The sequence below is a fragment of the Gopherus flavomarginatus genome, chromosome 1 (genome assembly GCF_025201925.1).
Source record: "Gopherus flavomarginatus isolate rGopFla2 chromosome 1, rGopFla2.mat.asm, whole genome shotgun sequence".
Classification (NCBI taxonomy): domain Eukaryota; kingdom Metazoa; phylum Chordata; order Testudines; family Testudinidae; genus Gopherus; species Gopherus flavomarginatus.
This window is the reverse complement of record NC_066617.1, coordinates 106,302,316-106,327,698: the sequence shown is the minus strand read 5'-3', so window position 1 is coordinate 106,327,698 and position 25,383 is coordinate 106,302,316. Positions and strand designations below refer to the sequence as shown.

The 25,383-nt window shown below is 43.3% G+C and overlaps 1 protein-coding gene across 1 annotated transcript in view; it reads left to right on the top strand.

Annotated features, from left to right (window-relative positions):
* STAB2 (stabilin 2) overlaps positions 1–25,383 on the top strand; it is a 153,146-nt gene that overhangs the window by 109,270 nt on the left and 18,493 nt on the right. The window contains exons 43-58 of the mRNA XM_050946424.1: positions 2,493–2,566; positions 6,173–6,244; positions 9,004–9,123; positions 10,822–10,869; positions 12,126–12,209; positions 12,314–12,460; positions 12,868–13,008; positions 13,373–13,432; positions 14,020–14,196; positions 14,292–14,384; positions 15,421–15,567; positions 16,885–16,941; positions 18,089–18,212; positions 19,478–19,627; positions 22,424–22,528; positions 24,698–24,805. Of these exons, the coding sequence (XP_050802381.1) occupies positions 2,493–2,566; positions 6,173–6,244; positions 9,004–9,123; positions 10,822–10,869; positions 12,126–12,209; positions 12,314–12,460; positions 12,868–13,008; positions 13,373–13,432; positions 14,020–14,196; positions 14,292–14,384; positions 15,421–15,567; positions 16,885–16,941; positions 18,089–18,212; positions 19,478–19,627; positions 22,424–22,528; positions 24,698–24,805 (1,707 nt within the window). The remainder of the gene's footprint in view (positions 1–2,492; positions 2,567–6,172; positions 6,245–9,003; positions 9,124–10,821; positions 10,870–12,125; positions 12,210–12,313; positions 12,461–12,867; positions 13,009–13,372; positions 13,433–14,019; positions 14,197–14,291; positions 14,385–15,420; positions 15,568–16,884; positions 16,942–18,088; positions 18,213–19,477; positions 19,628–22,423; positions 22,529–24,697; positions 24,806–25,383) is intronic.

Below are 25,383 nucleotides of genomic sequence, written 5' to 3'. Positions count from 1 at the left end.
GGAGATACTGGATCTGATTGCTGTATGGGGAAACAAATCTGTTCTATCAAAGCTCCGTTACAGAAGATGAAATGCCAAAGCGTTTGAAAAAAAAAATCTACAGGCTACACAGTGCTGCGTGACAAGCATAACGGGAAGCCAGAGACTCAAATGGACACTCATGGAGGGAGAGAGGGGGTACTGAGGACTCCAGCTATCCCACAGTCCACAGCAGTCTCTGAAAAGTATTTGCATTCTTGGCTGAGCTCCCAATGCCTGTACGTTCAAACACATTGTCCGGTGTGGTTCAGAGAATAGCTCGTCAATTTACTCCCCCCCCCCCCCCCCCGTGAAAGAAAAGGGAAAGAAATCATTTCTTGACTTCTTCCAATGTCACCCTATGTCTACTGAATGCTGCTGGTAGATGCGATGCTGCAGCAGTGAAGAGCAGTATCCACTCCTCTCCCCTGCCCGGTGGCAGACGGTGCAGTAGGACTGGTAGCCATCCTTGTTATCAACCCGTGAGTGCTCCTGGCTGGCTTCAGGTGTGGCTGGCTGGGGGCGCCTGGGTGAAAAGAGGAATGATTCTCGGTCATTCCCAGTAGATGGTACAGAATGGCTGGTAACCGTCCTCATCATAGCCACTGGGGGCTGAGCTCCATCAGCCCCCTCCCTTTACTGTGTAAAGAAAAGATTCTGTCCTGCCTGGACTGTCATAGCAGCGGCATGCTGGGCTCCTCTCCCCCACACCGCTTAATGTCTTGCCTGGACTGTCACAGCAGCGGGAGGCTGCCTCCCCCTCATTTTATCTCACTAACAAGTCACTGTTTCTTATTCCTACATTCTTTATAACTTCATGACACAAATGGAGGGGGACACTGCCATGGTAGCCCAGGAAGGTTGGGGGAGGAGGGAAGCAACAGGTGGGGTTGTTGCAGGGGCACCCCCCATGAATGGCATGCAGCTCATCCTTTCTGCGGGATCTGGCACGGAGCAGCTGTGCTCTCTGATACACTGGTTCTCTAGTACACTTGCCCCATATTCTAGGCAGGACTGACTCTATTTTTAGAAACCATAAAGGAGGGATTGACTCAGGGAGTCATTCCCATTTTTGTCTTTGCACCCCCAGCCGACCTCAGCCAGGGGCACCCATGATAGCAGCAGACAGCACAGAAGGACAGATAACCGTCATCTCATTGCCAATTTACACCGGCAGCAGACGGTACAGAACGACTAGTAACCGTCTCTGCTATCATGCAAAAGCAAATGAATGCTGCTGTGTAGTGCTGGAGTATCGCCTCTGTCAGCGGCATCCAGTACACATACGGTGACTGTTAAAAAAAAAAAAAGGTGAACGGGCTCCATGGTTGCCGTGCTATGGCGTCTGCTAGGGCAATCCAGGGAAAAAGGACACGAAATGATTGTCTGCCGTTGCTTTCCTGGAGGAAGGAATGACTGATGACATTTACCCAGAACCACCCGCGACAATGATTTTCGCCCCATCAGCCACTGGGCTCTCAACCCAGAATTCCAAGGGGCAGAGGAGACTGCAGGAACTATGGGATAGCTACGGGATAGCTACCCATAGTGCAACGCTCCGGAAATCGACGCTAGCCTCGGACCATGGACACACACCGCCGAATTAATGTGCTTAGTGTGGCCGCGTGCACTCGACTTTATACAATCTGTTTTACAAAACCGGTTTATGTAAAATCAGAATAATCCCGTCGTGTAGACGTACCCATAACTACCACCTATCGGGGAGCTGGAGTCCTTCCTACGCTGATGGGAGAACCCTCCCATCGCCATAGGGAGTGTCTACACTGAAGCACTCCAGCTTTTTAAGTGTAGACAAGTCTTTACTGTATTAAACTTCACTGTGAACCATTCTGAAAGCAATATTGTCTGCATGTTTACAGATCTTGCTGAGAAAGATGAAAGACACTTACAAGGAGGGCATTAGGTAGCAATAAGAATCAGTCTAAATGAATCACATTTGTCCATAAGTTCTGAGTTTCTAATCTGTGAGGAGGTGCTCCCCCGAGCTCCCGCTTCACCCCTTCCCCCAATGACCCACCCCTCCCTGCTTCTTCCCACTCCCACCCCACCTCTTCCTGCCCCGCCTATTCCACACCCAGTTCCACCCCCTCTCCCCAAGCTCACTGCGCCCTTGCTCCTCCCCCCATTCTCCCCAGTGCCTCCTGCATGCCGTGAAATAGCTGATCATGGCAGGTAGTAGGTGCTAAGAGGGAGCAGGAGGCACTGATCAGCGCGGCCCGCCAGCGGGCAGGAGGCACTGGTGGGAAGGAGAGGGGCTGATAGGGAGCCTGCCGGTGGGTGCTAAGCACCCACCATTTTTTTCCTGTGGGTGCTCCAGCTCTGGAGCACCCACGGAGTTGGCACCTCTGCATTTGTCACAAGCCTGCATTCCTAGTACATGTTACTTTAGCTAATCAATGAAGTGAGAATTTGTAAGTCACTGAGTTTTCTCCAATTGTTTTTGTCTTATAAAGAAATCAACCCTTGCTTAGAGAACAACGGTGGATGTGATAGAAATGCGGAATGCACTCAGACTGGACCCAACCAGGTAAGTCATGTGTCATCACAGTTAAAAGGCCTAGTGTGGTCACTCCGAGCTAGGGCTGGCTGAAAAATTTCCAACTGGACTTTTTTTTCTCAGTACTTTTCTTCTTTTTGGGCAGAAAATTCGGTTTTCAACTAAACCACATGTGTGGGAAGTGTTTGCTTTCCTCAATATTTTTCAATTTTCCTTAGAAATCAAAAACCTGAAAAATGTTGACCAAAACCCAAAAAATGTCGGCCAAAACCATTTTTTGTTTGTTTGTTTTTTGGCCCTATTTTTTTCATTTTTTCAGTTTTCAGCTGAAAACTTTTTTGGGGGGAGGGCAGGTTGAAAATGAAATTCTCTTTATTTCCGTCAACATTCCTGTAGAAAAATCTCCACTTTTCAACCAGCTCTGCTCCCAGTGTATAACAGATTTATGCATAAGCAGATACAACAAGGGATGTATTAATTCTGCAGTCAACGTGCAGTAAACTGTTTTCACATGACTAGAAGATTAGCTCTGACTGAAGTTCTTATTACTACTCTACTACTTGCATACTTTACTGTAATCGCTATGCGCTGAACCGTAGTTCTACAATCCAGCCTGCATAGCTGTGCTTCCCCAGGAGCAGGGCAAGAAAAAGATAGTGACTGGGAATAACAATCTGGTTCCTGCTCCCCATTAACTCCCCTCTTGGAGCAATCTGCATCAGCCCTTTTGCTGGCACAGATTACTTCCCCCCTCTGCCAGTGGTGCAACCAGAATTTCCCTAAGGAGGGAACCCAGAGCTCTCCCTCCCCTGCCCCTGCACATAGATCCATGCTCTCCCCACTGCACCCAGCTCTACACACACTGTCCTCCTGCCACCACTCCCAGCCCTGCGCTTTCCCCTCACATTGCCCCTACCCCAGCTCTGAGCTCTCCCCACTGCACCCAGCTCAACACACAGACCTCACCTGCTGCCCCACACTCAGACCCACCCTCTTCCCTCCCACCCCACACACATTGCCCTGCCCCCCATCTCCAAGCTCTCCCCCTGCACCTAGCCCTGTGGTGTCCCCACTCCACACCTAACCCCAAGCTCTTCCCCAGAGAGCCAGCCAGGCTGGAGAGCACCATCGCAGAAAGAGATCTAGGGGTCATAGTAGACCACAAGCTTAATATGAGTCAACAGTGTGATACTGTTGCAAAAAAAGCAAACGTGATTCTGGGATGCATTAACAGGTGTGTTGTAAACAAGACACGAGAAGTCATTCTTCCGCTTTACTCTGCGCTGGTCAGGCCTCAGCTGGAGTATTGTGTCCAGTTCTGGGCACCGCATTTCAAGAAAGATGTGGAGAAATTGGAGAGGCTCCAGAGAAGAGCAACAAGAATGATTAAAGGTCTTGATAACATGCCTATGAAGGAAGGCTGAAGGAATTGGGATTGTTTAGTTTGGAAAAGAGAAGACTGAGAGGGGACATGATAGCAGTTTTCAGGTATCTAAAAGGGTGTCATCAGGAGGAGGGAGAAAACTTGTTCACCTTAGCCTCCAATGATAGAACAAGAAGCAATAGGCTTAAACTGCAGAAAGGGAGATTTAGGTTGGGCATTAGGAAAAAGTTCCTAACTGTCAGGGTAGTTAAACACTGGAATAGATTGCCTAGGGAAGTTGTGGAATCTCCATCTCTGGAGATATTTAAGAGTAGGTTAGATAAATGTCTATTAGAGATGGTCTAGACAATATTTGGTCCTGCCATGAGGGCAGGGAACTGGACTCGATGACCTCTCGAGGTCCCTTCCAGTCCTGGAGTTTTATGAGTCTATGAGCCACCAGGTGCCAGACAGTTCTGGGAGCTCTAGACCAGACCCCCACCCCCTTGTGCATCTCTACTTCCTCAGGAAGCACCAAAAGCCTGGATCCAACCCTCCTACCCTCCTGGGAGTTCGCGGTGACCCCTGCTCCTCTCTCCTCAGGGGATGAGGGTGCCCAGTGCCCAGCAACAGCAGGAAGACTGCAAAGGTGGAGGGGGGGTGGGGACCAAGTAGGCACACGGGGCTGCAGCACCACTCAGATCTGGCCTGGCCATCCCTCCACCAGGACAGAGGGGTAGCGGGGCCAAATATCCAGCTCTGGTCAGGAGCCACGTTGACAGGCCCAGCCTCAGCTCTCATGCATGGGATGGCACATTGGGTAAGGGGAGCATGGTGCCAAAGCTCTGCCTAGCTTTACAGGAGGGGGTGTAACAGCCCTGCAGTGGCTGCCCTCTCCCCTGAAATCACTGGCAATGCAGGTAGCTTCCCCGAAGGGGCTTCTTACACTGCCTTTCTCCCCTGTACAGCTGTGCAGGAAGGCTCACAACTGCCCCTTACGAAGTACTATTTTTGATTCATATAATTTCTACAAACTCCTATAACCAGAGGGCTAACTATATGCCTGAGTTGCTTGTCCTTCCCCCAGTGTGTTTTAGAATGCAGGTACACTGAATATCCTGTCATTACACTGTGATTGCTGGGTAGTTTTGCTTTCTGACGCACCAGCTACCTCTGAAAGAATAACTGCAGAGTAATGACAGCATCAGTATAGTGTAGTTAAATGGCCCTAGATTCTAAAATGACATGCATAAAGTGTGCAGTGTAGTTGTAGCCATGTCGGTCCCAGGATATTAGAGAGACAAGGTGGGGGAGGTAATATCTTTTCTTCGACCAGCTCCTGTTGGTGAAAGAGACAAGCTTTTGAGCTACCCAGAGCTCTTCCTCGGGTCTGGAAGAAGATTTGAAGCAGAGGTCTGTGTAGATCAAAAGCTTGTTTCTTTCACCTAGGATGACCAGACAGCAAGTGTGAAAAATCAGGACGGGGGTTGGGGGGTAATAGAAGCCTATATAAGAAAAAGACCCCAAAATCGGGACTGTCCCTATAAAATTGGGACATCTGGTCAACCTACCTTCACCAACAATCCCTGGTCCAATAAAAGATATTACCTCCCTCACCTTGTCATGCGTGAAGTCTGACCTTTAAAGAGAGAATAAGTAATTTCCTTTAGCCATGGTAACCTTCCAGCTGTATGATAATCACGGGTATCAAAAAGCATAACCCCGGTGTAATTACACTGAAACATGCACGGGACACTGCTGAGTAAGACGCGGGCAGTAGTGACACAAGGACACATTTGTTAAAGTGCTCATGGGAGTATTTCACCACCCCAAAAATGTCCCCACAAAAGTGTCCTGGTTCTTTATTCTGAAACCATGATCATCTTCTTTAATTATTTAAATAATACAGCTAAAAGGAGGGAGACATGAGTTGTGTTTTCAGCTGATATCTTAAATGGGCTATACTGTCAGGAGTGAGATAAAGAGAGGGCATTTCTGATGCCCTCAGTTGCAGAGGAGAAGGGAGAAAGGATAATGGAGATATGACACCTTGCATCAGCTGAGGATCTGCCCTAAAGAGATGATATGTTTGTCGTGTGAGAAGTGGAAACCTACAAATGGATATTAAGATAAAATGGGATTTTGAGTTCTGTTCTCTCCTCATTTTACCATGCAGATCAGTATAGTCAATAAAAAGTAAATAAAATCAGAAGGTACTACAACCAAATTCCATATGTTTCTGTGTTAAAATGGATCCTTTCTTCTCCTGGTAGGCCGTGTGTAATTGTTTGAAAGGATATTCAGGAGATGGTAAAACATGCACATACATCAATCTGTGTTTATCGGTGAGTATCATTTTACAGGGAAGTATATTCTCATCATTACATTTTTTTTATATAACACCAATATGCTTTTAGTTTTGTATGCATGAAAGACTAGCTTAGAAATGTGTAGAGTAGCCCATCTGGACCTGATTCAGGAATCATGTAAGCATATGCTTAAAGTATAGTTGACAGCACTTGAGCATGTGCTAAACTTTAAGCATAGGCTTAGATGTTTTGCTGAATTGGGGCCCAAATATGGAACAGTCTAGTTTTTTAGGCTGAGCACAAGATTTAAAAAAAAATAACCTTAAATCAAATCCTGAGGGAGATACTGTATTTTTTTGTGGTTAAATGCAAGGAGTAATTTTCATCATTTCTGTACAGATTTTTTAGTGTTGCTGGAATTAGTTAAAATTTACAAATCCATTCTATAAATTACTCATCATTTCTGAAGTACCTAAAAACTTCTAAGGTTTTAGAAGAAATGAATGCAGTTTCTAAGAAAGACCAGATAAAATAACCAGGTTCCAATGATAACATGCGAAAATTCTTCTCTGATGCCTGCCTCATTAATCATTCCAAGACGACAAATCAAATCTCACAACTCCATTCCTGTCAGCTCATCTGCTGCCAGGATAATGTACTATGTGCCAGATTCTCCAGTCTGCTAAGTGGCCTGAAAATGGCACAATGTGGCCTTTAACTAGCGAGATGGCAGGTGAAGAATTCCCCCTATGCAGTGGCAGGGCCGGCTCCGGGGGTTTTGCTGCCCCAAGCAGCCAAAAAAAAAAAAAAAAAAAAAAAGCCATGATCGCGATCTGCAGCAATTCAGCGGGAGGTCCTTTGCTCCAAGCAGGAGTGAGGGACCCTCCGCCGAATTGCTGCTGAATACCTGAATGTGCCACCCTGCTCCAGAGTGGCCGCCCCAAGCACCTGCTTGCTAAGCTGGTGCCTGGACCCGGCCCTGTGCAGTGGAACTCTTCACTGGTGTTAACTCTGGTGCATCCCTCGGTGTAAGAGGGAGAAGAGGGCACATTAAGAGTGTTCTGGGAGCAGGGTGGAAGGGCAGGGAGATGAGGAGGGCGTGGTAGATCCTCCACTGGTGTAAGTTTCTTCAGGTAATTTAGGGCTCTCCCTGTGCATGTGTAATCAGGGAACTGCACCCTGTGCTCAGATGGATTGGAGAACCAAACCCTCTGTCTTTGGAACTACTCATCATGTGCAGAGAGTTGGCACACACTCTGGACACCAGTTGGCTCCCATATAACTCCTAGCCTTAGTGCTGGCCCTCTGCACAAGGTTGAATTTTACTCAACGGGCCCAATCCCATTCTTCTGACACAGGCAAAACTCCCATTCAATCTGAGCCCAAATATGGAGTGTAGGATTGAGCCCTTTGATGTGTACAAGCACTTGCTCATTGGTCTCAGATGAAAAGTCCTCAGCGTTCAAAAGCTGCCTCCCTGTGATCCCAGGCTAAGGATGGCTGATGCATTTCACTGACCTGTACACATTGATCTTTTGTCTCCAGAGAATCGTGACAAATAGTCATCATCCCTTGACCTGGCAACAGTCTGTCACTGGATTCTTTTTCAAAGGTTGCCCAGATGGAATAGTTAAGAAATGTAAATTAAAAGTCAGAGGGAGGGGATGTTGTTCAGATTTATGAGCGGCTGCGTATGTTTTTGTGTGAGCTTCATTCTGACAGCTTCTCTTCCACTTCACTGGCTACAATGCTATTAAAAGAATGTTTTTACGGAAGTTTGGCTTTTGTCAATGTTGTGTACATGCTAATCTGACTGTAATATAGCCAAGTGCTCCATGGCAAAGCTACACAGAGAGCTCTGAATAAACTCAATTCCCTGTCCAACAGTCCAGCTAGATCTACCCAAATAAACAGCACACAAATCCAAACCTCACTGCACAGGGTGAGAACTATACTAGAGCCCATCCCAACCAGACCCCTGGTGGTAGTTCAAGAAGGACCCCCCCAAAATCACTCAAAATGGGAGGTCAAACGAAGTGGAAGTGTGCTCCCATGTGACTAACTTCTGAGTTTTAGAAATGAGCGTGTGAAACAAAAATGAGCTATATTTCTCATTTGGCAGCATTCCCTGGTTTGTCATGAAGAGACGTTTCCCCTTATCCACAAGTAAACCAGTTTGAAGTCTGATTATCACATTGGCACCTGTTCTGGGCTGGCTCAGTGGGTGTAACAGGGCACCTCTGGGGAATTCTCCTAACAAAGGGAGCTCCCAGAACATGGAAAGCCGAATTAAGAGACCTATGCCTCTTCCCTCCCAGATGGAGGTGGGGAAGAGGGGAGACAGGAATGAGCTGGGGGAAGGACAAGTGTGGCAGTTCTGTGCTCCAGCTATTCTGGGCTACCAGACACATAAGAAGTAAACTAGAGCAGCCTCTGCAACCCAGAATCCCAAAGCCACTTTTGGCTCCTTCCCCTCCTCCTAAGAAGTGCAGCTCAGAATCATAGCCCAGGAGTCCATGATGAGGCCTGCATGGAAATCTTTTGGGTAGCAGTATACAATAGCCAGTTACATCACACTGAACTGAGGAGCTAGTGAGTGGGTGTTAAAGAAACTGGCAATGTGCTTTGCTTTAAGTGTTAATAACTATCTTTACATTAATCTTGAATGCTTCTTTACTATTCATAAGAAAGAATATTTCCCTCTGTTGGAGGTTTGAGCAAATGAACTGAAAATATTTTGTAAACACAAATACACCAACTAATTTGATTTTGTTTGATGTTGCTAATCTTACAAGAATAACGGTGGCTGCAGTGAATCTGCAATCTGTAATGACACCGAGCTGACAGAGAGGACCTGCACCTGCAAACCTGATTACGTTGGGGATGGATTTAAATGCCGAGGCAACATCTACCAGGTAAAACATTTGTGTGTGTTCACTGTATTGAATATTTTTCAGAGTTCTGTAAAACAGTGGCCACTCTTAAAACCATGCCAGTTTTGCATAGATAAATAGGTACAGCTATCCAAGTGTTTCCTAGGTATGTCCTGCAGTAGTTATAGAGAATACTGCAAATGCTGAAGTAAATTTATCTATTTATCTAAGGGAGACATGGCACCTTTTACAGAGCAACAGCTGCTGCACATCAGGTGGCTTGTTAAGTAACAGTGGCATGGGCATGGAACTAGGGCTGAAGAACTTGTGAGTTCTATCCTCTCTTTTGCCAATGAATTTCAGTATAGATCATATAGGACTAAATTTTCCAAAGTGCCCACTAATTTTGGATACTCAGGCTTTGGGTGTCCAATCTGAGATACATAGGATGGCTTCGTTTTCAGAGGTGCTGAGCACCCACTTCTCCAACTGAAGTGACCAGGAGCTTCAGGTGCTTGGTGATTCTGAAAGGGCCAGATTCTGCTTGGTCCTTCATGGATGAACAGTGGAAGGGCAAAGAGGTGCAAGGAGCCATCTGCTCTTTCATACAGTTCATGTGAAGGCCAGGCAGAATGGCAGAACCTGCACCCTGGAGAGTGCACAGCTAGCTCCTTCCCTTCTTGCACAGACAATAGAAGGGCCAGAAATGAAAGGGAGGAAAAGGTTTCCTCTGATAGCCAGAAAGACCTCAGAGTTTATAGCCTATTAACTCTTCAGCCCTAACCCAGGACCTGATTATTACCCTTTAAATGAGGATTGTCCTGAAGATGTCGTCTGAATAATTCCCTCCCTTACTTTTTATTACTTCTCCAAAGATATGGAGGAATGGTTATGCCTCCTCTTAGTTATCAGTTCTCTAGGCTGTATATGTTCATTTCTCTTAACCTCTCCTCCATATGTCATACTTCCTAAACCTTTTTGCAGTTTTGCTTGCCTTTTGGGTTTTCCCCAGTTTAACAAAGTTCTGTTGCATAAAGCCCAGAACCACATGCAGAATTCTTCATGTGGTTGCTTCAATGCCATATAGAAATTTATCCCCCTAATCCCATAAGTGTTACCTCGGGACAAGATTTTCAAAAAAGACTAGTGCGTTTGAGGGCCCAATCTGAGACCCTTAAAGGGACTGGTTTTTCAGAAAGTGTTCTGACCTGCCTTCTGAAAATCAGGACCCTCTGAAGTGTCTCCGGTGAGGTCCTCAGAATCACTAGTCACTTTTGTAAAGTTTGGTTTCTGTATATAACTTTCAATATAGCATGTACTTTGTGCAGCAGCAGCAAAATGCCTGCTCTATGATAAGCTGGAATCTTCAATATTGACAGCTGAAGCCTGGTTTTGTCTCTCCGGGTCTCTATAATAAGACTAGAACTATAATATGAGGAAACGGAGTGACTTGACATCTACTTGGCACTGCAAGGAACATGAATGCTGCTATTCTTCGATTCTCACAACTGCTTTCTGATAGACTGGCAAGATAACACATACAACAAGCCAGACAAGAGCTACAGTGAGAGGTCAGCTGACAAGCTGTACCAATGCAGGCGATTACTGTATCATCTAGACCAAAAAGTTCCCTGACACCAGGCATTTTCCTTCCCTGAGGGCCACACTCATTAATATTCTTCAGACACAATTCTACATTTACATAATTCAGTCTAAAAGTGGTGTTATTCTTGGTTGCAGGAGCTTCTTAAGGATTCCAATACTACTGATTTTTATTTCCATCTCAAGGTAAGAAAATTCTTGAATGTTTTTTGTACCACAGCATCTCTGGCCCTGATCTCACAAAGTAATCTGGACTGGATTTGATCTATTATTACTTATACTGGAGACCTTCACAGAAAACCTAGAGTGTCTCATGTAGTGGTGCTAGTTATTCAGTAAGTGGCATTTTTCCCTCTGAGTCTGTGCTGCTCCAACTCCCCAGTATGGCTTTGAGACTAGAGGGACTCTGCACTGGTGTCCTTCAGATCAGACCCAAAACTGAAGACCTTCCCATCCATAGACAGAGATCCCATGGCATTTTTTTCCAAATTCTGATGTGGGCAATTACATTCTTTTGATCTAGTTCTCATTGCATTTTCCATGGTATTTTTCACTGCCTCTCTAAAATGTTGCAGGATGTTACTGGGTGCTTCTAAACAGCTGCTTTGTGCCTCCTGCAGTTCTGACTACATTTCAGAGAACGGTGATTCCTTTGTGTAGACATGTGTAGTGAGGCAGTGTGGAACAATGGACTGGGCACTAGACCAGAAGACCTGAGTTCTAATCCCAGCTCTGTTCTGTGTCTTTGTTTCCCCTCTATCCTTTAGATTGTAAGTGTTTCTGTACTGGGATTCTCTCTTACTATATGTTTGTGCAACATCTACAGAAATGGGCCGTAGGTTTCTAACCATAAGATTATACATAAGCATATGTGTGTGTGTGTGTGTGAGAGAGAGAGAGAGCGAGAGAGAATATGGAAACACTTTGCGTTCCATCAAGATGAAAGGATTTATCCACTCTCCCTGCAAAGCTTGTAACCTTTTTTGCTTCCATATTAATCGCTGCTGAGCACAGCTTTCTCTTACTTTCAAGCGCTACTTGTCCATTGTTATAAAGGAAGGCAGCACATGAGAGAGAGAAGGAATGCTCTATCCCCTTAATAGCAGCAGAGGAAGCTGGGGGAGAATATGGTGAGGCAAATCTTGCAGAGAGAACTCTTTAAATCCTGTAAGACTGAAGGAGTTGGGAGGGGATCTTCCCCATGGCAACAGAGTGTTTCCCTCAGTCTTACATTACTTATAGTGGCATGGGAGAAGGGAGTTCAATGTGAGGCAGATGGCAGCAAGGAACAGGGCTGTGGGTAGCCATGAAGGTCAATCTAGAGGCCCTGCCTACGGTATGGGGCCTGGTTCCCTGCATGGGATACAGTCTAATTCTGCTCACTGTATGAAACTATGTGCATTAATGAATGATTTTTGCTTTGTTCTTTTTAAACTTTCCAGGCCCTTGCTCTCAAAGATATTGCAGGTTCTGGTCCTTTCACGGTGTTTGCACCCAATAAAGAAGCATTTAACAGTGAACCAAAAGTAAGTAAGAAAAAGGCAATGGACTTTGGGTGAGTCAGCTGAGAGCTTTTAGATTTGTATGTTCTTCTGTCTTTGCCTTTGAACTCCTCCAATTCCTGCCCTAGATTAAAGACTGGATTGTCAATGGAGTGATGCCCCAGATCCTTAGGTACCATATGGTGGGCTGTGCTGGACTTCTCTATAATGACCTGACAACAATTACAAATGTCACCTCACTCCAGGGGGAGCCCATCCAGGTCACTTTCTCACAGGTAACAAGATAGTCAAGGTAAAATTGTTAGAATAATAAACTGACCATTTTCATTTGTTGTTTTTAAAATTAGAATGTTCCTTTTCCTCCTAAAAATAATAAATAGTATTTAAAATAAAAATTGTTTATTGCTCATTGTTTTCACAAATGCCACCCTCTCCATTTGCCCCGCTCAGGGCACAGTCTTGAAGTCCTTGCTCATGTGAGTAATCTTTACTCACAGGGGTCGCACCATTGATTTTCGTAGGACTACTTGTGTGGCTGAGGGTTGCAGGATCAAGCCCTAAATTACTTAAAATGGTGCCCTATTTGTTGCAAGTGTATTGGACTCTCACAGTAAAGAGTTTTCATTTCAACTTTTCCCTGCTGCACGTTTCCATAGAAAACACTTTTTTTTTACCTTTTCAGAATTCAGTGTATCTGAATACCAAGGCTAAGATTATATTCAGTGATACTGTCAGCACAAATGGTGTGATACACATCATAGATAAAATCCTACTTCCACAACACATGCAGAATTTCCGTAAGAAGGAATCGGGCATTGAGTGGGTACGTAACTCATTCCTGTAGCATTCTGCCAGTCTAATCTGGAATGTTTCTTGCCAATTACCATTTGTCACAGTAGTTACAACAAAAGTATTGGCATTATAAAGCCCCTACACTGAATCATTAGCATAGTTTTACATTGTTGTATATTTAAAATTCATTAGGATCATTCATACATTAAATATATATTTAAAATGTTCTGCTTTGTAAAGGGAGCATCTAAAAGAAGACCTTTAAGGTGGCTTTGATTTCACAGTGAGAAGTGAACTACAAGATCAAACATGCCAAATACCTTATTACTAAATCTCTATCCAATTTATTTCCCAGACAAGACAAGTAAGCCCATTTCATCCTCGTATCTTTCTAGGAAAGCCTTAAAATGGTTGCAGCCAAACAAGGATACATCATGTTCAGCAACTTGCTAGAGGTAAGAGAATCCAGGAGGCAATGAACATTTGGCACAGGTTTGTGAAATTGGCACACAGCCTGAGTGGTGGGGCTGTGTACAGTATGGAATGGGGCACAGGCTCTCGCCCCACAAGCTATGGAGAAGCCCCTGCAATCAGTTCTCTGACCGTCCACACGGGAGAATTGCAGGCAGGTCTGAGCACTCATGGGTCCATAAGATCCATCCCCTCCCTGTTCTTTAATCCACCTGGTGTGCTAAAACTTTTTGGCCCAGATTTGTAAAAATGGCTCCTAAGCTCGGAGATAGGCATCTAAATAAGTGTCCTGTTCCTCAATAAGAGTTGCTGGGTGCTCAGAACTTTTGAAAATCAGCTTCAGAATAGACTTCAAAACCTAAATTTAAACACCCGGTTTTTTAAATCTTGGCTATGTGCCCAGGAAGGCAAAAATAAAGGCCATTTACTAGGAAGGCTATGATGCATTCAGCATCCCTGTTGCTGGGCCAATTCACTCCTACCTACAGTACATGGTTTCTCACAGTTTATCCTTTACAGTGTAATTTTACAGGAAGAACAAAAAAAATCACTCATTTTTTCTATGTTGCAGAATGCCGGTTTGATGAGTGTAATCAATGATCCTCTTCATAAGCCAGTCACCTTGTTCTGGCCGACTGATGAAGCTCTCAGAGCTCTGCCTAAGGAACAGCAGGATTTCCTGTTTAAAAAATCTAACAAGGACAAACTGGTGCAATATCTGAGATTCCATGTCATCAGAGATGCTAAGGTGCTTTCAAACATTTCCTGATTTGTTAGAAGAGGCATTGCTAAAACTTGGTTCTTCAACACCAAATCTTCCCTCTCTGTGTATTTCTTTCACAGATTTTAGCCTGTGAGCTCCCCAGCTCCAATTCTCTGAAGACCCTTCAAGGCTCTGATCTCAGTGTAAAATGTGGGGATAACAACAACTCTATTGTAAGTGTTTAACATACCAGCACATTGGAAATCCTAATGGAATGTACTATTTAATAACTTAGGCCTTGATACTACATTGGGAACCACTAGTGCAAACACCTCCATGCCTATGCAGAGCCCCCTTAAGGAATTAGCAACACTGGAATTAATGGTGCTTCACATACGCACAGTGGTCTCCATTAGCATTTCCCAGTGCACGAGCAGTGGCTTAGGAAACAGATCCACAGGTTTGTGATTTTGCCTTACAGGTAAGGTGGCTTACTGAAGAATAATTGTCTTTATCATAAGGCAATAGTCTCTCTAAATAACTGGCTGGCACATACCTCAAAAGAGAAATACCACCATGCCTCAGGCCCAGATCCTCAAATGTAGCTGAGTTCAATGGGAGTTAGGTCCCTAAATACCCTTGAGGATGTGGGCCTTAGCATGTAACGCATCAAAATATAAAATGAGCTCCCACAAAGTGACGTTGACTCTGGGAGAAGAGCTGTAAGTGTACGATGTGCAGTATGGGCTACTTTTTAGAACTAAGGACCTGCAAGTTGTTATTGCCTAGATACAAACCTGCACAAAATCTGTTGTGCAAACTGCATGGTTTGTGTGTGTGATCAGCTGTTTGTTCTCAGGTGCACTGACTTTGCAGGTAGCTGTTTCTGAACATTTGGCCTTATATGTATATACACTGAATAAGAGACACTATGACTGTTATGAGGGAGTACTCTGCATACTCGTGGAGGGGAGGGGACTCATGGGTGATGGCATCTGCCCACCATTCCCTCTGGTGCCTAACTAGGGGTTATGGCAAACTGGGACCCCACCCTTAGAGACAGGGGTTTGCATTCATAAGCCGAGTGGGAAATGCTGTTTTCCTATCTAGAAATTATAACCAATTTTCACTTTATGAGAGAGAGAACTGACTTCAAAGAAAGAGTTATATTCTTACTAATTCCTGAACAGGAACTTCACGTAGACTGAACCAAGCATCAGTGAAGCAGGCTTCTTATTTTATGCAATTATCTTCTTGCCTCTCTCTCAGGGTGACCTCTTTCTGAATGACAGGAGGTGTAGGATAGTGCAGCGGCACCTGGAGTTTGATGGTGGCATCGCTTACGGGATTGACTGCATGTTAATGGACCCCACCCTTGGAGGGCGATGTGACAATTTTATCACTGCAGATTTCACGGTCAGTCAGTCCTTCAGTTCAGTTTTGTGACCCTTGGGGAGATGTGAACTGTAGGCCAAACCCTGGCCCCACTGAAGTCAATGGCTAACCTTCCACTGATTCCAATGCAGTCAGGATTTGGCTCCAGGGCTGAAACTCTGTTTAAAGTGCTACTTTGGGTTTGTCTGGTGGGAAACCTTGGGTGGACCTTGACTAACTAAAATAAAGTAAAAGGTGAAGTATGGTGCTTAAAAGATACACTAAGTTCCACCTGTAACTACAATAAGGAAAAGGGCAAAGTTAGGTTGGAATTAGCTGAAACATATTAGCTAACACTGACCTAATTTCAGCCACTTTTCCTAGTCTAGACAAACCCTTTATGGACAAATGTGACTATGAACAGAGTGCAGAAATTAATTCTCTTTGGACCCTTTTGAATAATGCATGTTGAGAGGGTCAAATAAAGTTACCACCTATAACAGGATGATGTTATTACTTTCTGAATTACATGTAGGGTTAAAGCAATCATCCATCTAATCTTACACTGGCTAATGCTGTATGCCTTCACAGGAACATGTAAAAGCCTATTATAATACATCTACATGTGTATTATCATAACACAGGGGATTTTTTTTCCTGACCCTAGATGGTGAGCCCTATAAGCAGGAGGATTGTTAGTGCTTATTTTTATCCTAACTGGTATATCTGTGAATGCTTGTGCTCTTTGTATAAATATCTATATCTAGATACTCTCATACGCACAAGGTGCTCATTTACTATGTTGATGAGGGCCATACCAGTTTCTAAAGAGAAAGAGAAATACAATATGGCCAAAAAGCCACTAATGGTTTTGAGTCCTCAACTTGAGTCACCTTAAAGGGGATTGCGTAGAGTGGGTCCCCAGCACTTTCTGAAATCAGGTCTCCTAAAGCATCTCAGTTTGGACATCCATATTGGAGACACCCCAAATCCATTGTCACTTTTGCCAATGTAGGCCTATGTACAAAGAGATAAACACATCTCCCTCTCTTACCTATTTAGCTTAATAGCAAATTTGCACTTCCAGAACTATTCTACTGTGAAATTTCATATCTCTTTTATTTCATTAAATTAATGTACCTATTTTGTTGTCGTTTTCCTTTACTGTTTCCCCTCTGTTATCTCTTTTGGAAAGCTCCTATAATCTATATTAGGAGTAATGAAATTGGATATTTTTAAAGGTATTTTTCTCTGGTCATTAATTTTAACTGCCTATATAAAAGTAGACACTTTTCTAGCGCTTTCAAACAGCTTTTTGTTGTTCTTATTTTTAAATATGTTTTTCCCTTTCTACAACAGGGGGATTGTGTTGGCTGTTACAGTAATCCTAAATGCCCTACGGTGACTAAACCGAAGGTAATAGTATCTTTTTAAGGCAGTCTAATTGTCAGGCTTCTGTGCACTGCACAATAATAAACTAAAAATAACACACACTTTCAAAGAGCTGTAGAGCTGTGAACAATGAAATCACTTCTTTAAATGGAACAATAAAATCCCAATCCTACTGAAGTCGGTAGTGGGTTATAGATCGGATGCAAAACTACTGAAGGCAAAGTGAGTGCTTCCATTGGCTTCAATGGGTTCTGAATTAGGTGCTGTCATATCAGCCTTTCCCCATTAAGAATTATAATCAAATCCTCCTAGGTCAGAAGTGCCAGAGTTTGGTGGTCTCATCCTAGCACATACTGCACACCAAAAAACCACTTGACGCTTCTATACATGTGGCAGGTTGTGTTACAGTGAGCAGAGTGGACCTACGAGCTAGAGGAGAGTGGCAGGGTCGAAGTGCATTGTCAGCATTCTGTCTGGCATCTGCTACTGTAGGAACCCTACACATTTACCAGCACTAAATTCATCTCCAGACATTTTAGTGATTAAAAAGAAAGAGTTGAGACTGGCATTCTCTTTCGTCTCACATTTCTCTGCTTCTATCTACCTAATCTTCAGTGAGAGCTCCCGCAAACTGGCTTGAATATTTAGTCTAGTCTAAACATTACAGGCCAGATCCTCTGTTTGTGTAAATTGCCCTAAGGCAGCTGGTTTCATTGGAGCTGGGCCAGTGTACATCAGCTGAGATTCTGGCCGATAGGACCCTTCTCTTCTAGGTGACTGGTTCAAATCCAGTCTAAGCCAGTAATGACCAAAAGTTACCACCATCTGATGGTTCATGTGAAATGAATGAGGTGGTGCCAGCTCTCTTCTGATGTGTCCTCTCCCTTTATTGCTACTTGTTGGCTGTCTCAGAAGACAGGCCATAGATTAAATGGGTGGGAAGACTGAACTAACCTCTTTCCTTAGAGTTAGCCTCATCACATCAGGGTTGAAGCACACTGGGGGAAGCTTGCCCCACTACTGCCCATGCTTTACTTTTTCTGTTGGTAGATCAATTCGATCTCCAGGGCTGTCAATTTGATCAGCTCTACGTTAAAAAAAACAATGAGTTAAAAATAAATCTACATAACATTCCATCACCTGTGTTTTTATCCCCCTGTGCAATGTTTAGGGAGGGATTCAGAAGTGTACATACCAATTCTATGGAAGGAGCTTAGATGGCTGTCGCCAGGATTGTACGATGGTCGTCTGGATTGCAAAGTGCTGTCAAGGCTACTATGGGCGAGACTGCCAAGGTAGGATTGCCCTGATTAACCTTTGAGAGATCTCTGGGAATAGCCGCCTGACACCACAAGGTGACAAGGCAATTCATTATTGGACATTTTTAAGAGCAGGTTAGACAAACACCAGTCAGGGATGGGCTACATAGTACTTAGTCCTGCCATGAGTGCAGGAAACTGGACTCTATGACCTTTCAAGGTCCCTTCCACTCCTACGATTCTATGATTATAAATTTTTTAAAAGGAATATTGAATAAAGTCCTGCAATCATGACTATGCATGAGTCATGACAGGCTTCAAGATCTAGTGTACTGAGCATACTAGTGTGTGGACTAAGAAACAGGAGCTGCTGAGATGTAATCTCAGCTCTGACAGAGATTTCCTCTATGACCAGGGATTACCTCTCTCTGTCTATGTTCCCTCTTTGTAAAACACCGTAATACTCCAGTGAGAGTTCATGCATGCATAAGTAACATTATTATTATTTTCTACTCCAAATAATAACTTAAATATGCTCAAAAAGGTTTTTTTTTATGTTAGCAATTTGTAAACTCCATGTTGATAAAGAAGAGTAAAATTAATGCCATAAAGAGTAAATATTGTTGTGTTGTGACATTGCATGGAGACACATTTCAGCCATTTGAAAAAATACAAAAGATGCAAGAACCATATCATATGCCAACTTCTGGGGACTGACATCAAAATGCATTAAACACATGTGCTAGAATTCACAGCTAGTGCATGAGCATGTGTGTATGTGGTATGAGTTCAAAGAGCATTAAGCAATAATGGGGCTGGGGGGCCCTGTTAGTTTAACTTGTTTATTGACTTTGAAAACAACAGCTGAAGGGAATCACTACCAAGGCTGATACTGTATCATCTAACTCACTTCCCAACCTTCACTCGGCTGTACCAACATGCTTGCCAAATGTCACGTGTTTTAATCCAAGCAATTGTTGGTTTTGACTTCACCGGAACTCTGCATGGGCTATGGGGTTCATCCACATGGATCTGATTGCAGTCCTGCAGGCCAAAAGTCTAAATGAGTGGGCTCCATGTTATACCCTTACTATAAATTAGGTTGTATGAATCCACTGTGGTCCACTAAGTGTGTATGTGGGGGATTTTCAGTAGCACCTAAGGGATTTAGGAACACATTTATGAACTAACATTTTTGTGCTCAAAGATTTTCTAAAACCAGTTTTCTTAGAAAACAAACAAACTTGTAAATACAAGAGAGAGCTGAAGACAACTAACTCACTGCATTTTATCCTTTCTAGCCTGCCCAGGAGGGCCAGAGACCCCATGTAATAATCATGGTTCATGTAACGACGGATACTCAGGAACCGGAGAGTGTAAATGCAACAGTGGCTTCAATGGGACTTCATGTGAGCTGTGTTTGCCGGGAAGATATGGCTCTGACTGTAAACGTATGTTTCAGCCTTGTTTCTGCATTAATATCTGATTAAAATACACCATTTTTCTATATTTTTTTTGAAGCAGAAAAATATTTTAATGTATATTCTTTGCTCTTCCATTTCACAATTGACACGCCGCCTATGGCTGCCATAGCCCGGACACTGGTTGAAGATCACCCCCATGCAGAGAGCCAACACAAGGTGGGGCTTACACGGGACTTCAGAAGTACGTAGGTTTGTGTTGGCCCTCTGCACTAGGGTGAATTTCACCCACTCCACCTATCAATTATACAGTTCCATTTTGCAGTAGCATGAAGCAGGTTGAGGCTTCACTTCTTGCTTGATCTACAGTCCTTTTTAACTAAAATATAGCCATCTCCCAACCCTGGCGACAGATAAGACAATAGAATGGAAACGCTGATAAAATACAAGAAATCAGAAGGATGTCTCATGGCTATTAAAGGCAACACTTTATTCTTACCATATGAAAAAAAGAGAGTAACACAAGAGGGTAAATTAATTTGTGGAGAGGGCCAACAGAAGGCCTGCACTTCCTGGAAGTTCCTACATAATCCAGCAAATGTGGGCTTAAGTGGGACTTCCCAGGTGTGTTAGCCTTGTGCATCCTCATGGGGTAAATTTCATCCTAGATTAAAAAAAATTATTCTCAGCATAAAGGCTTTAGTTGAGAGACTAAAGATAGCAGAAGAGACAGGGTATTAACTCTTTCACCCTAAATTACTGTTTTCAATCCAACACAGTTTTGTAGTAACTAGCACTAACCTGTAAGGTTAGGGTATGCATGCAGAAGTTCCGATGCTTACCCAAAGTTTATCCATTTGACATCTATTGTATGGGAATGTGTATGTTTATGGCGCTATATAAACTATCAGTCTGAACCTCAAACTGTTATGTTTACTAAAAGAAAAGCCAAAAAGGTCTTGTGGCCCTATATTCTTTTTTTAAATATACATGCTTTGTTGATACAAATTAAACATTAATTGACTAGGTTAAACCCTTCACAAATCAAAAGTCAAAGTATGAAATCCTGGCTCCACTGGACATTTTGCTGCTGACCTCTGTGGGTCCAGAATTTCACCCATAGAATCAGAACTGCTCATAATCCAAATCCCATGCCATTACTTTCCCACATACACAAAATACATTCCTGGCAGAGGAATGGGTTGGCAGAGCCAAAACTCCATTAAATAGCAAAACACATAAAGAACTATCAATGTCAAGGTTTTTTCCCCCACTTTGGACTTTAGGGTACAAAAAATGGGGACCTGCATGAACACTTTTAAGCTTAATTACTAGCTTAAATCTGGTACGCTGCCACCAGCCAGAATTTAGTGTCTGGCACACTTTCTGTTCCCCCAAAACCTTCCCTGGAGAACCCAGACCCAAACCCCTTGGGTCTTAAAACAAGGAGAAATTAACCATCCCTCTTTTTCCCTCAGACTTTTCCCTCCCTGGGTGGCCTTGAGAGGCTTCACACCAATCCAAACTCCTTGGATCTTAAAACAATGAGGAATTAACCATCCCCCCTCCTTTCCCCCCACCAATCCCTGGTGAGTTCAGACTCAATCCCTTGGATTTTAAAACAAGGAAAAATCAATCAGGTTCTTTAAAAGAAAGCTTTTAATTAAAGAAAGAAAAAGTAAAAATTATCTCCGTAAAATCAGGATGGAAAATGCTTTACAGGGTACTCAGATTCATATAGACTAGAGGGACCCCCCCGCCCCCACCCAACCTTAGATTCAAAGTTACAGCAAACAGAGGTAAAAAATCCTTCCAGAAAAAAGACACATTTACATGTTGAGAAAACAAACATAAGACTAATCCGCCTTGCCTCGCTACTACTTACAGTCTTGAAACATGAAAGACTGATTCAGAAAGATTTGGAGAACCTGGAATGATGTACCGTCCCTCTCAGTCCCGAGAGCGAACAACGAACAAAACAAAAAGCACAAACAAAGACTTCCCTCCACCAAGATTTGAAAGTATCTTGTCCCCCTATTGATCTTCTGGTCAGGTGTCAGCCAGGTTTACTGAGCTTCTTAACCCTTTACAGGTAAAAGAGACATTAACCCCTAACCATCTGATTATGACAATCAATAACAAAGATTCTTCATGAGAGATCAGCTCTGTTGCTTAGTATTTCCACAAAGAAAGATCTACTACTCAATGAAGAAATACTTTGTGCTTAAAGTTTCAGGGCATGGAGGTATGAGAGTAGAGGAATATCCTCCTCGTATTTAAAACAAAAAAAAAACCCACCATCCCCATTCAGACACTATTATACAGTCATGAAAAATAGCTGAGATATTTTTGAGGGTAAGAATATGTGTGAGCAGGTAACTTTTACACCTGCTTGCAGACAAAGTCCACCTACCCTGTGTAGAGGCAAATCCCAGCTTTGACCTTGTTAACAATCAGACGAACAATCAGACAACATGAAGACCAGCCTGAGCCTGCTTCCCAGGTGTGACTGCTCAGAGGGTTCCTCATTCAGGCTGCTCTGCCCCTTAAAGCCTCTCTGCCTGAGATCTCTCTGACAGAGCAACTCAACTGTCAAGCTTGTCAACTCTCTTTATTCCCTCTGGCTAGAGAGCCACCCCCCCGCCCCCTCGTTTGATATAACTGACAGTTGTTGCATGGTAAGCCTGGTTTTCACCTATCTCTCTAAGACAGACCATTAACCCCTTCTTGCCAGGGGCCTGTGTGGTTTTGTGACATTGCTCTAGGGAATAATTTTCCTTTCCTAGTTACTATTCTGTCTGTGATCAATCTACATTCCTTTCACAGCCTGCAGCTGCAAGGCCCATGGGCAATGTGATGAAGGAATCTCTGGATCAGGACAGTGTTTCTGTGAAACTGGATGGACTGGTCGATTCTGTGAAACCAAACTAGGTGTGTAACTTCTCAGCAGTGCTCCCAGCAAGTTTAATCACTTCAGTTGTTTTCATGGGGTGGACATAGCAAGACAGGGTTAATAACATCAGAAATCCTGCTTTGTGCAGGATAAATGTTGAAGAAGAGTATTTTGCTTTTGATACAAGGAGGACTGAAAGCTATAAAGAACATTATATTGTGCTGCACTATGCCATGATCTGCACGGCACCCAAAAAATTGCTGCAGTTCCTCTAAAGTTGGAGCTTCATAAACCTGCTTGAGGACTGACTGCAAAATGTATCAAAGGTGTACTTGACTCAGGATCAGTTCCATGTACACACAAATTGCACTGACCCAGGGCTTAGACCCAGAGTCCCAGGACCACATGGAGGTGAAGGGTCTGACCCTGAGTCAAACCCCCTATTGTTCTGCAGTTTAGATGCAGCTCCACTGGAGTACTGTTGTGGGAGTCTGCCAAAAATATCCCACAATCCCATGGGCCAACTTTTTGTGTCCTCTGGGCAGTCAAGAAGGCAATCAAGTTTTCACACACTGCACCAGGAAAAAAGGGGTAGCGCAGCCACATTTTTTGGTGGGGGTGCCAGGGATATAGGTGGTTGGACTCAGGCCTACATAATGCAGTGTAGACGCTGGAGCCCCAGGTTGGGACACGATTCAACAATTCCTAACCTACATGCTGTAACAAGGGTTACAAATAAGTGTAGACACTCAAGCATTAGGTTAACAAGCCCAGGGTCTGCTAACTCAAGTTCTGCTAATCCTGGGTTTACACTGCAGAGTACACAAATGTATTGTGTTTGGAAACGAAGACAACTGAATGAGAGGCAGGCAGCAGCAGTGCACAGGGACTCAGCACAGAGACTTTTCATTAATGTTACTACCAGTCAAAAAAATGCCTGACTTACCAGTGACTGAGTATCACTAGTCTAGTTCATCTCCCTGCTGTACAGCAGCAACGGTGTTTGCGTCAGATGCAGTTGTATTTGTCTACTCTGGGATTGCTTAGATGCTGGGAATTCCATGACTGCTTTTAGCAGATTATTCTGTTGTCTATGGGGGCAGGCAGCATCGTCTAGTGCAGTGTTTCTCAGCGATCAGTCCGTGGACACGGTTTAGGAAGGCAGCAAGCCAGTCCCTGGTATCAAAAAGGTTGAGAAACACTGGTCTAGTGTACCAACCACAGGACGGAGAATTGAGACCAGAGAGTTCTAATCCCAGCTGTCATAATGGACTTCAACAAATTGTTAACCCATTCTGCGGCTTTGACCTTGTATGTAAAATAGGGATATTATTTACTGACAATTCTGACCAATTGGAAAACAATCATTTTGGGTTGAAGCAAAGCTGAAATTTTAGGTGAATTGAAAAGATTTTTTTAAACAATTTCATTTCATTTAATAAAATGAAAGGAAATTCTGAAACAAAGTCATTTCATTTAAAAAAAAGTATTTTGAAAATGTCAAAATGAAATGTTTTGATTTTTTTTTCTTGATTTTTTTTTTAAACAAACTATTTGGTGTCATTGACAGACATTCACAGAATGTTTTTGTGTCACAGAATCTGCATTTTTCACCGAAAAAAAAGTGTAGGTCAAATACTTCATCCAAGTCTACCTCCTAGGGATGTTAGGAGGATTGATTAGTTATTGTTTATAAAGTGCTTTGAAAAGGTAAGCACTACAGGCCTGCAAAATACAATAATTTTAAATGAACATATGTTTTGACAACTATACTTAATATCAATTCAAATAACATCCCCTTTTATAATATTAGGCTATTACTGTAAGTGTGCTTCAGAGTAATGAAGGTTACTTCTCTTGCAACTGATTAGCATCTAAGTATGGCCCAGTAGATAGAGCTTTGAATGAGGCTTTGCATTCTGTTCCTGCACTGACCTGCTATGTGCTCTGGGACAAATCACCTCACCCTTGTTTGACCATCTGTAAAATGGGAATAATGATACTTACCACCAGCGTAAAGTGCTTTGAGATTTATGATGAAAAGTGCTATACAAAAGCTAGGCATTATAGTCTGTAGTAATATGTATTGTCTCACAGGTTTTTAAGTAAACGTGTACTGTATACAAGTTTTCCTTTCTTCTCTAGATAAGAGCACATTTTTAAAGTATAAAAAGTCATTTTCATCAGATATTTTACATTCTTCACAGCTCTGCTGCCTGTGTGTTCACCTAATTGTTCTAGTAATGCCGTCTGCAAAGAAAACAACATGTGTCAGTGTAAGCCATTTTATGAAGGAGATGGAATCACATGTACAGGTGAATTTATGTACTGTTCCAGACCTGAAGCGGAGCTCTGTGTAGCTCAAAAGCTTGTCTCTTTTACCAACACACATTGGTCCAGTAAAAGATATTAACTCACCCACCTGGTCTCTACCCAAACGTGCAAGGCAAACATTGTTGTTTTCACCTAGCCATTCACTTTAATACACAGGACTCATCAGAGTGAGATGTTAACTATCAAAGAGGTGCCTGAACCAAAATTTCAGATCTAAAGACTTTCAGAGGTGGGAGGTTGAAATAAATAAAGAGTAGTTACTGATTTTTCTTATACTGTGTGTGAGGTCAATGCATGGTTGCAACCATTGTAATAAGAGTTTGGCCCTGAAAGGCACAACCCAGGGTGATTTCATTGGGGCTTGAGATGCATATGTGAGGGCAACAAGATAGCGAGCTAACTCTATTCGGGTATGGGAGGACTTTGTGGTTTTCCAGCTCAATAATTCATTTGCCGCAATCTGTGTTTGATTACCTGAGGCAAGGAAACACTCTGACAATATTACGTAAGCGCTAGTCAGCCATTATTACTGGGACAGATCATCTCCTCCACAGACCCA